Source organism: Micropterus salmoides, unplaced genomic scaffold (genome assembly GCF_014851395.1).
Source record: "Micropterus salmoides isolate LMB-PRFRI ecotype aquatic unplaced genomic scaffold, ASM1485139v1 Ms_hic_scaffold_1, whole genome shotgun sequence".
Lineage (NCBI taxonomy): Eukaryota > Metazoa > Chordata > Actinopteri > Centrarchiformes > Centrarchidae > Micropterus > Micropterus salmoides.
In genome coordinates, this window is record NW_024040040.1 from 21,576,365 (window position 1) to 21,591,409 (window position 15,045).

The 15,045-nt window shown below is 42.0% G+C and overlaps 1 protein-coding gene across 1 annotated transcript in view; it reads right to left on the bottom strand.

The window, feature by feature from the left end:
* The window catches only part of mpp4b (membrane protein, palmitoylated 4b (MAGUK p55 subfamily member 4)), a 33,700-nt gene that overhangs the window by 3,715 nt on the left and 14,940 nt on the right, over window positions 1-15,045 (bottom strand). Inside the window, exons 13-18 of the mRNA XM_038722462.1 lie at window positions 14,368-14,413; window positions 13,954-13,961; window positions 9,107-9,280; window positions 8,809-8,889; window positions 8,520-8,613; window positions 8,200-8,308 (exon numbers count right to left, since the gene is read on the bottom strand). Of these exons, the coding sequence (XP_038578390.1) occupies window positions 8,200-8,308; window positions 8,520-8,613; window positions 8,809-8,889; window positions 9,107-9,280; window positions 13,954-13,961; window positions 14,368-14,413 (512 nt within the window). The remainder of the gene's footprint in view (window positions 1-8,199; window positions 8,309-8,519; window positions 8,614-8,808; window positions 8,890-9,106; window positions 9,281-13,953; window positions 13,962-14,367; window positions 14,414-15,045) is intronic.

Here is a 15,045-nt window from a genome sequence, read left to right on the forward strand (position 1 = left end):
ATGTCTGCGGGGTGGGAGAGTTATCAAGCACGTAAAGTTGTTTCAGATGTGAGCATGTACACTGAACATAATGTACCCAAACAATAAATAAATTCCTTTATATTTCCCTGCCTTGTTGTTTATGTGTACATACAGAGAGAAGAATGTGAGAACAGCACACATTTCATCGTTACTGTGTGTTAGAGCATGGAGAACAGTGGATACTTTTAATACAGCCCACACCCTAATACTGTGTAACTATAACAAGTAGAGAACAGAAGAAAAGAGTTCTTTCTTTACAACTGTCTGCATAGCTTATTCATTGTGTAATGAATGAAAATAAATAGGCCTACTAGGCTCCTCTCTACTTTGACATTTAAGATTAGCTTGTTGATCCACCTTCATACACATGTGACATTACTGTACAACTTGAGAAAGGTGTGAGTTGTTTTCTGCTCCAGCCTGCCTAAAAGAAAAGCGTTTGGGATTAAATGGACTTTATTAGCTGCTGCAGTGCAGGATGAACTCAGAATAGACCCATTTCTACCTTATTATTCTAAATCATGCAACGAAGAAGAAGAAATGCATAAGAAATCCTGGGACAAAATCTGTCCACAAATACTGTACAGCATGTAGTCTGATGACAAGACTTGTGTTATAGCTGACTTGGGCAGTGAATGTTGAATTTTTTTAATTCATGTGGTCATAGTTGTCCACAACTCAAATCAGAATATAAGAAGAAATGTTTTATACCACCTCAAGAAGGCTTCCTATCAGAAAGGTAGGAAGGTATTTCAAATGTACAACTGCAGTACGTAATCTAAGTAAAGTAATTTCCCTGACATTTTTGTGTTACTTTACTTTTATAGACCATGAAGAGGTTTATACTTCCTGTGAGTATAATCCAATCAATCTTATTTCATACTGTATATCCGTTGTGTAATTTGATAAATTGTGTTGTGTGTCTGCTCGCATCTCAGAGAAGACTCTGACTGCAACATGCGTCTTTGTAAAGAGAGAAACAGACAGAAAAAGTCTCTAACTCTGCCTGTCAGCTCGCTCTGCTCCGTTAAAACTGAATTTACCATACAGAATTGAATACGAGTGCACTCCAGATTTAGCTGCAGCCAGCTGACCGTGTGCTTCTCCCTATACCACAGTTCTGTGTCCATGCATGCAGCAAACTGAAAGCACTGTCTGTCGGAGCGTCTACGTGAAAAGAGAAGGAAGACATTGCTGGTCTTCAGAGTTGTTAAACACCTCAGCGCACTGAAGGAAGCCATCTGACTGTGTGAGGGGCAAGATCGTTGATGTCTGCAGGCAGAGTAGGAGCTCTCCTGTCTGATGGTCCACCAATAGCAGAGAAGATGACCCCTTGAGACACAGCCCCTCCTCATTTGCATAATGAGGCAGAAATGCATACAAAAAAAAAAAAGACAGGCAGAAATAAATACCATGGGTGAAAATAAATAAGGTAAAAAATACAAAGGAAGAATAAACAGACAAAAATATTAAAACACACAATAAATAAATACATTAAAAAAATTAGTAATAAATAAAGTAGAATGAATAAACAAATAAGGTAATTATAACAAAGGTGAATAAGTAAAGGCACTAATTAAAATATACATTATGTCTCCTTGTTAATTTAATACTACATTATTTATTTACTTATTTTTTGTGTATTTAATTGGATGCTTATTTATTTATTGAGCATTTATTTATTTCTGTATTTATTTCTGACTGTGTCAGGATCGGTCCTCCATAGCGGGGTGGGAGAGTTATCAAGCACGTAAAGTTTGGTTCAGATGTGAGCATGTACACTGAAGTTACAACAACTTCCTGTGTCATGGCGAAGACTTGATCTCTGACGCCACGCACGGACACACCCATTGACGAAAACTCGCAAATAGCACAACTTTTCATCTTCAATGCCTTTAGAAGGCACAGCACAAATTTGAAGTCGGTCGGACTAAATCCCTAGGAGGAGTTCGTTAAAGTACGAAGTGTGTAAATCATCCAAAATTTGACGTAAAATTCAAAATGGCCGACTTCCTGTTGATTTTAGGGCATCGCTCCAAGAGGCTTTTTGTGCGTCTGGACAAGATACACGTACCACAGAAAATTCGTGCACGTAGGTAAAACGTGCGGCGGGGGGCTGCTTCGTTAAAAGTCACTTCCTGTTGCCAGCAGGTGGCGCTATGACTGTGGTGAATGTCAGCATGTACATGTGTTCAGGGCGGGACTCTCATCTACATGTACAGTTTGGTCCAGATGTGAGCATGTACACTGAAGTTACGACAACTTCCGTGTCATGGCGAAGAGCTGATCTTGACGCCACGCCACGGACACGCCCATTGACGAAAACTTGCAAATAGCACAACTTTTCATCTTCAATGCCTTTAGAAGGCACAGCAAATTTGAGGTCGGTCGGACTAAATCCCTAGGAGGAGTTCGTAAAGTACGAAGTGTGTAAATCATCCAAAATTGACGTAAAATTCAAAATGGCCGACTTCCTGTTGGTTTAGGCTATGGCTCCAAGAGGCTTTTTTGTGCGTCTGGACAAGATACACGTACCACAGAAAATTCGTGCACGTAGGTGAAACGTGCGGCGGGGGCTGCTTCGTTAAAAGTCACTTCTGTTGCCAGCAGGTGGCGCTATGACTGTGGGTGAATGTCAGCATGTACATGTGTTCAGGGCGGGACTCTCATCCTACATGTACAGTTTGGTCCAGATGTGAGCATGTACACTGAAGTTACGACAACTTCCGTGTCATGGCGAAGAGTGATCTTTGACGCCACGCCACGGACACCCATTGACGAAAACTTGCAAATAGCACAACTTTTCATCTTCAATGCCTTTAGAAGGCACAGCACAAATTTGAGGTCGTCGGACTAAATCCCTAGGAGGAGTTCGTTAAAGTACGAAGTGTGTAAATCATCCAAAAAATGGCCGTAAAATCAACAGGGGTGAATGTCACACTTCGTACTTTAACGAACTCCTCCTAGGGTAGTCCGACCGACTTCAAATTTCTGCTGTGCCTTCTAAAGGCATTGACGATGAAAAGTTGTGCTATTTGCGAGTTTTCGTCAATGGGCGTGTCCGTGGCGTCGATGATTCGCTATGAAACAGGAAGTTGTTGTAACTTCAGTGTACATGCTCACATCTGGACCAAACTGTACATCTAGGATGAGAGTCCCGCCCTGAACACATGTACATGCCGACATTCACCCACAGTCATAGCGCCACCTGCTGGCAACAGAAAGTGACCTTTAACGAAGCAGCCCCGCCGCACGTTTCACCTACGTGCACGAATTTTCTGTGGTACGTGTATCTTGTCCAGACGCACAAAAAAGTCTCTTGGAGCCATAGCCTAAACCCAACAGGAAGTCGGCCATTTTGAATTTTACGTCAAATTTTGGATGATTTACACACTTCGTACTTTAACGAACTCCTCCTAGGGATTTTAGTCCGACCGACTTCAAATTTTGCTGTGCCTTCTAAAGGCATTGAAGATGAAAAGTTGTGCTATTTGCGAGTTTTCGTCAATGGGCGTGTCCGTGGCGTCGGATTCGCTATGAAACAGGAGTTGTCGTAACTTCAGTGTACATGCTCACATCTGGACCAAACTGTTCATCTAGGATGAGAGTCCCGCCCTGAACACATGTACATGCCGACATTCACCCACAGTCATAGCGCCACCTGCTGGCAATATAAAGTGACTTTTAACGAAGCAGCCCCGCCGCACGTTTCACCTACGTGCACAAATTTTCTGTGGTACGTGTATCTTGTCCAGACGCACAAAAAGTCTCTTGGAGCCATAGCTAAACAACAGGAAGTGGCCATTTTGAATTTTATGTCAAATTTTGGATGATTTACACACTTCGTACTTTAACGAACTCCTCCTAGGGATTTAGTCCGACCGACCTCAAATTTGTGCTGTGCCTTCTAAAGGCATTCAAGATGAAAAGTTGTGCTATTTGCAAGTTTTCGTCAATGGGCTGTCCGTGGCGTGGCGTCAAAGATCAACTCTTCGCCATGACAGGAAGTTGTCGTAGCTTCAGTGTACATGCTCACATCTGGACCAAACTGTACATGTAGGATGAGAGTCCCGCCCTGAACACATGTACATGCTGATATGGAATTAAAGCTGCAAGCAGCGTTGGGCGGGCCCTCGCACTTGTAGCGCGTCCGTGCGTGAGCCGGCCGAGTTGCATATTCTGGAGCTCTGCCGGTGCGGCTGTGAATTTCCTACGCGGTTCCGACGCCGCATGAAGGTGCTATATGTCACTTCCTGTGTCCCCTATGTGGAGCTACATAGCACTTGCCGCTATGAATATAAATCGGTATTGGTGTGTAGATGTCTGCGGGGTGGGAGAGTTATCAAGCACGTAAAGTTTGTTTCAGATGAGCATGTGAGCATGTCACTGAACAATAATGTACCCAAACAATAAAATAAATTCCTTTTATATTTCCCTGCCTTGTTGTTTATGTGTACATACAGAGGAAGAATGTGAGAACAGCACACATTTCATCGTTACTGTGTGTTAGAGCATGGGAGAACAGTGGATACTTTTAATACAGCCCACACCCTAATACTGTGTAACTATAACAAGTAGAGAACAGAAGAAAAAGATGTTCTTTCTTTACAACTGTCTGCATAGCTTATTCATATTGTGTAATGAATGAAAATAAATAGGCCTACTAGGCTCCTCTCCACTTGACATTTAAGATTAGCTTGTTTGATCCACCTTCATACACATGTGACATTACTGTACAACTTGAGAAAGGTGAGTTGTTTTCTGCTCCAGCCTGCCTAAAAGAAAAGCGTTTTTGGGATAAATGGACTTTATTAGCTGCTGCAGTGCAGGATGAACTCAGAACAGACCCATTTCTCACCTTATTATTCTAAACCATGCAACGAAGAAGAAGAAATGCATAATAAATCCTGGGACAAAATCTGTCCACAAATACTGTACAGCATGTAGTCTAATGAACAAGACTTGTGTTATAGCTGACTTGGGCAGTGAAATGTTTAATTTTTTAATTCATGTGGTCATAGTTGTCCACAACTCAAATCAGAATATATGAAGAAATGTTTTATACCACCTCAAGAAGGCTTCCTATCAGAAAGGTAGGAAGGTATTTCAAATGTACAACTGCAGTCCTGAAATCTAAGTAAAGTAATTTCCCTGACATTTTTGTGTTACTTTACTTTTAATAGACGCATGTAACAGGTTTTATACTTCCTGTGAGTATAATCCAATCAGTCTTATTTTCATACTGTATATCCGATGTGTAATTTGATAAATTGTGTTGTATGTCGTGCTCGCATCTCAGAGAAGACTCTGACTGCAACATGCGTCTTTGTAAAGAGAGAACGGACAGAAAAAGTCTCTAACTCTGCCTGTCAGCTCGCTCTGCTCCGTTAAAACTGAATTTACCATACAGAATTGAATACGAGTGCACTCCAGATTTAGCTGCAGCCAGCTGACCGTGTGCTTCTCTCTATACCGCAGTTCTGTGTCCATGCATGCAACAAACTGAAAGCACTGTCTGTCGGAGCGTCTACATGAAAAGAGAAGGAAGACATTGCTGGTAGTATTGTCTTCAGAGTTGTTAAACACCTCAGCGCACTGAAGGAAGCCATCTGACTGTGTGAGGGGCAAGATCGTTGATGTCTGCAGGCAGAGTAAGAGCTCTCCTGTCTGACTGGTCCACCAATAGCAGAGAAGATGACCCCTTGAGTTATCAAGCACGTAAAGTTTGGTTCAGATGTGAGCATGTACACGTAAGTTACAACAACTTCCTGTGTCATGGCGAAGACTTGATCTCTGACGCCACGCCACGGACACACCCATTGACGAAAACTCGCAAATAGCACAACTTTTCATCTTCAATCCCTTTAGAAGGCACAGCAGAAATTTGAGGTCGGTCGGAATAAATCCCTAGGAGGAGTTCGTTAAAGTACGAAGTGTGTAAATCATCCAAAATTTGATGTAAAATTCAAAATGGCCGACTTCCTGTTGGTTTTAGGGCATCGCTCCAAGAGACTTTTTTGTGCGTCTGGACAAGATACACGTACCACAGAAAATTCGTGCACGTAGGTGAAACATGCGGCGGGGGCTGCTTCGTTAAAGGTCACTTTCTATTGCCAGCAGGTGGCGCTATGACTGTGGGTGAATGTCGGCATGTACATGTGTTCAGGGCGGGACTCTCATCCTAGATGTACTGTTTGGTCCAGATGTGAGCATGTACACTGAAGTTACAACTTTCTGTTTCATTGCGAATCATCGACGCCACGGACACGCCCATTGACGAAAACTTGCAAATAGCACAACTTTTCATCTTCAATGCCTTTAGAAGGCACAGCAGAAATTTGAGGTCGGTCGGACTAAATCCCTAGGAGGAGTTCGTTAACGTACGAAGTGTGTAATCATCCAAAATTTGACGTAAAATTCAAAATGGCTGACTTCCTGTTGGGTTTAGGCTATGCTCCAAGAGACTTTTTGTGCGTCTGGACAAGATACACGTACCACAGAAAATCCGTGCACGTAGGTGAAACGTGCGGCGGGGGCTGCTTCGTTAAAAGTCACTTCCTGTTGCCAGCAGGTGGCGCTATTACTGTGGGTGAATGTCAGCATGTACATGTGTTCAGGGCGGGACTCTCATCCTACATGTACAGTTTGGTCCAGATGTGAGCATGTACACTGAAGATACGACAACTTCCGTGTCATGGCGAAGAGTTGATCTTTGACGCCACGCCACGGACACGCCCATTGACGAAAACTTGCAAATAGCACAACTTTTCATCTTCAATGCCTTTAGAAGGCACAGCAGAAATTTGAGGTCGATCCGACTAAATCCCTAGGAGGAGTTCGTTAAAGTACGAAGTGTGTAAATCATCCAAAAATGGCCGTAAAATTCAACAGTGGGTGAATGTCACACTTCGTACTTTAACGAACTCCTCCTAGGGATTTAGTCCGACCGACTTCAAATTTCTGCTGTGCCTTCTAAAGGCATTGAAGATGAAAAGTTGTGCTATTTGCGAGTTTTCGTCAATGGGCGTGTCCGTGGCGTGGCGTCAAATAGATCAAGTCTTCGCCATGACACAGGAAGTTGTCGTAACTTCAGTGTATATGCTCACATCTGGACCAAAGTGTACATGTAGGATGAGAGTCCAGCCCTGAACACATGGACATGCCGACATTCACCCACAGTCATAGCGCCACCTGCTGGCAACAGGAAGTGACTTTTAACGAAGCAGCCCCCGCCGCACGTTTCACCTACGTGCACGAATTTTCTGTGGTACGTGTGTTTTGTCCAGACGCACAAAAAAGCCTCTTGGAGTGATGCCCTAAAACCAACAGGAAGTCGGCCATTTTGAATTTTACGTCAAATTTTGAATGATTTACACACTTCGTACTTTAACGAACTCCTCCTAGGGATTTAGTCCGACCGACTTCAAATTTCTGCTGTGCCTTCTAAAGGCATTGAAGATGAAAAGTTGTGCTATTTGCGAGTTTTCGTCAATGGGCGTGTCCGTGGCGTGGCGTCAAAGATCAAGTCTTCGCCATGACACAGGAAGTTGTTGTAACTTCAGTGTACATGCTCACATCTGAACCAAACTTTACGTGCTTGATAACTCTCCCACCCCGCTATGGAGGACCGATCCTGACACAGTCAGAAATAAATACAGAAATACATAAATGCTCAATAAATAAATAAGCATCCAATTAAATACACAAAAAAATATAGTAAATAAATAAATGTAGGTAGTAATTAAATTATATAAAGGAGACATAAATGTATGTATTTTAATTAGTGCCTTTACTTATTCACCTTTGTTATAATTACCTTATTTATTTATACTCCGTTATAATCTTCAACTTTATTAATTACTAATTTTTTAAATGTATTTAATGTGTGTGTTTAATATTTTTGTCTGTTTTATTCTTCCTTTGTATTTATTTTCACCCATGGTATTTATTTCTGCCTGTCCTTTTTAAATTTCTGTATGCATTTCTGCCTCATTATGCAAATGAGGAGGTGCTGTGTCTCAAGGGGTCATCTTCTCTCCTATTGGTGGACCAGTCAGACAGGAGAGCTCTAGGCCTACTCTGCTTGCACACATCAACGAGCTGCTCACACCCGGACGCGCTCCAAGTGCGAGGGCCTGCCCAAAGCTGCTTGCAGCTTTAATTCGATGTTGTACTTACGTTTGGCTCGATGTCGATGACGCAGATCTTTCTGCTGTTTAAAACGTCCTTCACAGACTCGATGCTGGTGCCGTACAGATTCCCATTGTGCTCCCCGTACTCCAGAAACCTGATGTTTATCAAGCACACAGGATTGTCTTTTTATAATTTCAGTAGGTGTAAAAGGCCGATTGTGTAGCAGACAGAAATAATCAGAAAGATGCTCGTTAATTTAGTAAAAGAGCATATTGGAATTTTGAAATACAATAAATGTTATATTTAGACTTTGTCTCCACTACATTCATTCATTATTCATGGCATCAGAGAAGAGACTGTTGCACCTATTGTTGTACACCATGTTGTCAAAGATTTCTCGCCTGGTGAAGTAATATTCTCTGCCAGACTCCTCGTATCCTTTGGGTGCTCTGGTGGTATCTGGTGAAGGGAAAAGGAAACCCTTCAATCTCTTTTTTAAATAATGAATATTATATACAGTCTATTGTTTCTCTTTGAAACAGATAATCATTTAACAGCAAACAAAATACTTTTGTGTGTTTTTTAGGGTTTTTATGAGTCGTAACAAACATTTTGGTCATTTCATTGATTCCATTATAATTGATTGGTACATACGAGGTATAGCCCCCTGGAAGATGTTGGGGTTAATTTCAATCAAGCGCCTTCGAAGTTCATTTACGCCCACACCAGACGGACCTGAGGAAAACATCTTAAACTTTATCATAAGCCTACATTTAATCACACCGACCAAACCCACATTTCATTTTTAAATTTGCTGTGCGATTAATTAATTTATTTTATATATATACACCTTTGGTAAGAAATACAAGTCATGTTTTGTGAGTTAAACTAAAAAGCTGGCTGGATGCTATAATGTAATGTGGCATTATTCCAGCTAGACGCTTTACTGCACCTAAGAGGGCGATGAGGCGGTAAACGTCCTGTGGGTGGCGCTGGTAGCGCACCACCTCCTCGTAGGGGCTGTTGAGGGCGTTGAAGCAGCTGCTGGGGCAGCAGGTGTGGCAGGACGGCTGGATGGTGCTGTGAGACCGCCGCCGACACAGACGCATGCTGCGCCTGAAGCCCACTGAGAGAAAGTCAAAGTGAATGGTACTCCTTGATGATGATGATACATAAAAACCTGTGTACTGAACATAACAATGAATTTTAATGTGCAGATATCAAGTGCAGGGGACAGTCAGTCTGTTTGAAGACTTACCTAAGTAGATCCCTTCGGTTTTGCTGCTGAAGTCATCCTCCTCTGGTTTGACATGAAGAGAAAAAGAGTGACACACGTGGATGCAAATGGTTCTGCTGATTACTATCTCAAATACAGATACTTAGTTACCTGTCATGTAAGCAACTGGGAGGCTGGAACCAGAAAAGGATCAACGGATGAATCATGTAAGATCTAATATAAAGTTTTTTGTATTTTTGTCTTCATATAATGTTAATACCTCATGACATAACTAATCTATTTGTCATTAACCTTCTGTGTTGTTTTTGATTAGATTTTCTGCAACTTTTTTTTTTCTTTGGCAATGTCTAGTTGTAATCTTTCATTATATTTAAGAGAAGTATTTACTAAGCTGGGAGACATGTTCAAAATCCAGTATCACAATATTTTTGACTTCACTACATCAGTAATGTGGCATTACTAGTTCTAAAGCCCTTCAGACTGATGCCAACAACGATAGCATGTCTAACAAGTCTAAAAGTCTAACAACATATACTATACATATACACGCATATATACATATATATTTTCATTTTGACATTACACATAATATAAGCCTACATTTTAATGAAGATCCCATAAATTGGGTTATTAAAGAATTATGAATTATCAGTACTTGGTGAAACGGTTGTACTCTTAAACATACAGTATGTTTCTGTAATGCAATTATTTATTAGAAGACATACAGGCCAAAAACATAAATGTGTATAAGATCCGCCCAGCCCATGTGTCGGTCTGGTTGGAAGACTAAATCTTGGCCAATGTTTGCTGAGGGAAAATTAAATCTTCTTAAAGAAAAATATATTTTCATCCTGATGTTGTGAGACATTGCTGACGTACTGCGGTAAGCGTGTCGACTCATTTCCGTTTCCGGTGCTTGTTTGTTGGTACCGTGTTGTGTTGCTCTCGCTAAATATCAGTTACATTTGTTAGATTACAGCGGCCAACTGTCCGCTAAACACTTGTTCTTACAGTAATTTTGCCTAAGCACTCTTTCCATCTTTTAGTGACCGCTGTTCAATCTCATAGTTGTTCAAAAGTTTTGGTAGCTGACGCTACAGTACTTTAGCTTAGCCGTTAGCGACTTTAGCTCAGCAGCTAGCGATGGCTTCTCCTTCTCCCTCTCTCTCTCCTACTTTCTCCTGCTCGGTGTGTCAGATGTTCAGTTACTCCTCTGCCTCCTTTAGCGGTAATGGTACGTGTAACAAGTGTAGTTTATTTTTAGACATGGAGGCGAGGCTCAGTGATTTAGAAGTCCGGCTCCGCACCTTGGTAGATCAGTCTTTAGCTACTGTAGCTAGCCAGTCCCCGGTAGTCGGTGCGGAACGGCCTGAGTTAGCCTGTGGTAGCCGTCCCCCGGCATCTCCTGTGCAGCCAGGAAGGGGTGGCTGGGTGACTGTCCGAAGGAGGAATAGTCGTAAGCGTTCAAAGTCCACGGGGCACCATCAACCTGTACACGTTTATAACAGATTTTCCCCACTTAGCGACACACCCGCTGAGAAACCAACTCTGATCATTGGCAGCTCCATTTTGAGAAACGTGAAGTTAGCGCATATGTATAGCCGCATGTTGTCATTCCACCACTGGTTGTCGAGGTGGTGTCCAGCAAACGATGTGGGCTTTGTAGATCATTGGCAGACTTTCTGGGGAAGACCTGGTCTGATGCCATCCCACTTGGGAAGGAGCAGCTCTCATTTCTAGAAATCTGGCCAAGTTTATTAGCGGACCAAATCCATGACAACCCAGAGTTAAGACCAGGAGGCAGAGTCGCAGTCTAACACACTTCTCTGCCCTTCTAATTCAGCAGTTACCCACCCAAAACCCTATGAAGATTCGCAGTCTAACACACTTCTCTGCTCCTCCATTTCAGGAGTTACTTAGTGAAAATCCCATAGTGACGGTGTCTGCCCCCCGACCATCGAAATTATTTAAATCAAAGGTAAACAGAAGAGGAGCTGTGCATAAAAACCTCATAAAAATTAAAACCACAAGAGCAATAGTGCAAACGAATAGGAGAGTTAAATGTGGACTCTTAAACATCAGATCTCTCTCTCCTAAAGGTGTACTAGTAAATGAACTAATATCAGATTATGATAATGATTTATTTTTGTCTTACTGAAACCTGGGCTGGGTGATGGAGAATACGTTAGCCTAAATGAATCCACCCCTCCCAGTCATATTAATACTCACATTCCTCGAGGCACAGGCCGAGGAGGTGGAGTTGCAGCAATCTTCGACTCTAGCCTACTAATCAGCTCTAAACCTAAACTAAACTATAACTCATTTGAAAGCCTTGTTCTTAGTCTTTCGCACCCAAGTTGGAAATCACTGCAACCAATTCTTTTCGTTATAGTGTACCGAGCACCTGGCCCGTACTCTGAATTCTTATCTGAATTTGCAGAGTTTTTGTCAACTTTAGTCCTTAAAACGGACAAAGTTGTTATTGTAGGGGATTTTAATATTCATGTGGACGTTGAGAATGACAGCTTTAGTACTGCGTTTATCTCTCTGTTAGATTCCATTGGCTTCTCTCAGAGTGTTCATGAACCGACTCACTGTTTTAACCACACCCACGACCTTGTTTTGGTATATGGTATTGAAATTGAACATTTAATAGTGTTCCCACAGAATCCCTCTTTATCTGACCACTGTTTGATAACTTTTGAGTTTGTATTGCTGAACTACACACCATTGGGCAAAAATTTCTATACAAGATGTCTGTCTGATAGTGCTGTAGCTAAATTTAAGGATGTGATTCCATCAGCTCTAAATTCATTATCAAGTCACAAAGTAACAGAGGACTCCTATGCTAATTCCAGTCCCTCCCAAATCGATCATCTTGTTGATAGTGCTGCAGGCTCGCTGCGAATGACACTCGACTCTGTAGCCCCTCTAAAAAAGAAAATAATAAAACATAGACGGTTAGCTCCATGGTATAATACTGAAACTCGCAAATTAAAGCAAATATCACGGAAACTTGAGAGGAATTGGCATTCCACCAAACTGGAAAATTCTCGTTTAATTTGGCAAGATAGTCTTAAAACTTATAGGAAGGCCCTCCGTAATGCCAGAGCAGCGTACTACTCGTCATTAATAGAGGAAAATAGGAACAACCCCAGGTTTCTTTTCAGCATTGCAGCCAGGCTGACAGAGAGTCACAGCTATATTGAGCCAAGTGTTCCCATAGCTCTCAGTAGTTACGACTTCATGAGCTTCTTTAATGATAAAATTCTATTAGTACTATTAGAAACAAAAATTCACCAAGACCTGCCCTTAACTGGCACCGACTTATCTCTAAACTCAGGAACCTTAGAAACAGCTGTAGAACCAGATATGTGTTTAGACGGTTTTGCTTCTCTCAATCTTTACCAACTAACTTCAATAATTTCTTCATCTAAACCATCAACCTGCCTTTTAGACCCCATCCCGACTAGGTTGCTTAAAGATGTTTTACCCTTAGTCAGCACTTCTATACTAGATATGATCAATCTATCTCTATCAACAGGCTATGTACCACAGTACTTTAAAGTAGCTGTAATTAAACCTCTTCTGAAAAAGCCCAAACTTGATCCGGATGTTTTAGCTAACTATAGACCTATATCTAACCTTCCATTTCTCTCTAAGATCCTGGAGAAAGCAGTTGCTAAACAGCTGTGTGACTTTCTACAGAGCAATAGTTTATTTGAGGATTTTCAGTCAGGTTTTAGAGCTCATCATAGCACAGAGACAGCACTGGTGAAAATTACTAACAACCTCCTTATTGCATCAGACAAAGGACTTGTCTCTGTACTGGTTTTGTTAGAGCTTAGTGCTGCATTTGATACCATTGACCATCAGATCCTATTGCAGAGACATTTCATTGGCATTAAAGGAACAGCTCTAGGCTCGTTTAAGTCCTATTTATCAGATCGATTTCAGTTTGTACATGTTAACGATGAGTCCTCCATGCACGCCAAAGTTAGTCATGGAGTTCCTCAAGGATCTGTCCACGGAGCAATCCTCTTCACTTTATATATGCTTCCTTTAGGCAATATTATCAAGAAATATTCCATAAACTTTCATTGTTATGCAGATGATACTCAGTTATGACTATCGATCAAGCCAGATGAAACTCATCAGTTAGCTAAACTTCAAATGTGCCTTCAGGATGTTAAAACCTGGATGACCTGTAATTTTCTAATGTTAAACTCAGATAAAACTGAAGTTATTGTTCTGGGGCCCAAGCACCTCTAAAGATATAGTTTCCCTTGATGGCATCGCCCTGGCCTCCAGCACCACTGTGAGAAATCTTGGGAGTTTTGATCAGGACAAAAACTAGTCCATGCATTTGTTACTTCTAGGCTGGATTACTGCAATTCCTTATTATCAGGCTGCTCGAAAAAGTCCATTAAGACTCTTCAGCTGATCCAGAATGCTGCAGCACATGTTCTGACCAGGAAAAGAGATCATATTTCTCCTGTCTTAGCTTCTCTGCATTGGCTCCCAGTAAAATCCAGAATAGAATTTAAAATCATTCTTCTCACCTACAAAGCTCTTAATGGTCAGGCACCATCTTATCTTAAAGAGCTCATAGTACCTTACTACCCCACCAGAGCACTGCGCTCCCAGAATGCAGGGTTACTTGTGTTTCCTAGAGTCTCCAAAAGTAGAATGGGAGCCAGAGCGTTCAGCTATCAAGCTCCTCTCCTGTGGAACCAGGTTCCAGTTTGGGTTCAGGAGGCAGACACCCTCTCCACATTTAAGAGTAGGCTTAAGACTTTCCTCTTTGATAAAGCTTATAGTTAGGGCTGGCTCAGGTTAGTCCTGAACCTTCCCTTAGTTATGCTGCTATAGGCCTAGACTGCCGGGGGATTTCCTATGATGCACTGAGCTCCTCTCTCCTCTACCTCCTCTCCCTCTGTATGCAACCTCATCCCATTATTGCATGTTACTAACACAACTTCTCCCCTTTCCGGTAGTCTTGTGCTTTCTCGTCCCTCTCCTCTCTCCTCCTATCACTTCCTGCAGGTGTTTCTGGCTCTGGAGCTGTGGAGTCTGGATCTGTGGCTGCGGGTCACCTGCTGCCCCCATGTTCCTGCTCGACACCCTCTGCTACAACAACTATTGTTACTAGTCCTATTGTAATTATTGTTATTATAATCATTAATATTACGATTGTTATCATTAACACTACTATACATATCTATACCATTTTTCATTTAGTCTATAGCAACATCACCTTTACTGTCTGTACCTCTGTGTGTATATTGTGTAGGCTGCCTCCCTCCCCTCTCTCTCTGTTGCTCTCCTGCTCTCTCTCTCTCTCTCTCTCTCCCCTTCCCCCCCACTCTCTCTCTCTCTCTCTCTCCCCTTCCCCCCCACTCTCTCTCTCTCTCCTTCCCCCCCAACCGGTCGAGGCAGATGGCCGCCTACCCTGAGCCATGGTTCTGCTCGTGGTTTCTGCCTCATAAAACGAAGTTTTTCCTTGGTGGGAATTGTTGGGCTTCTGTAAATAACATCATAGAGTACGGTCTAGACCTGCTCTATTATGAAAAGCGCTGTGAGATAAATGTTGTTGTGTTTTGGCGCTATATAAATAAAATTGAATTGAACTGAATAAAAAACCAACCCTGAAT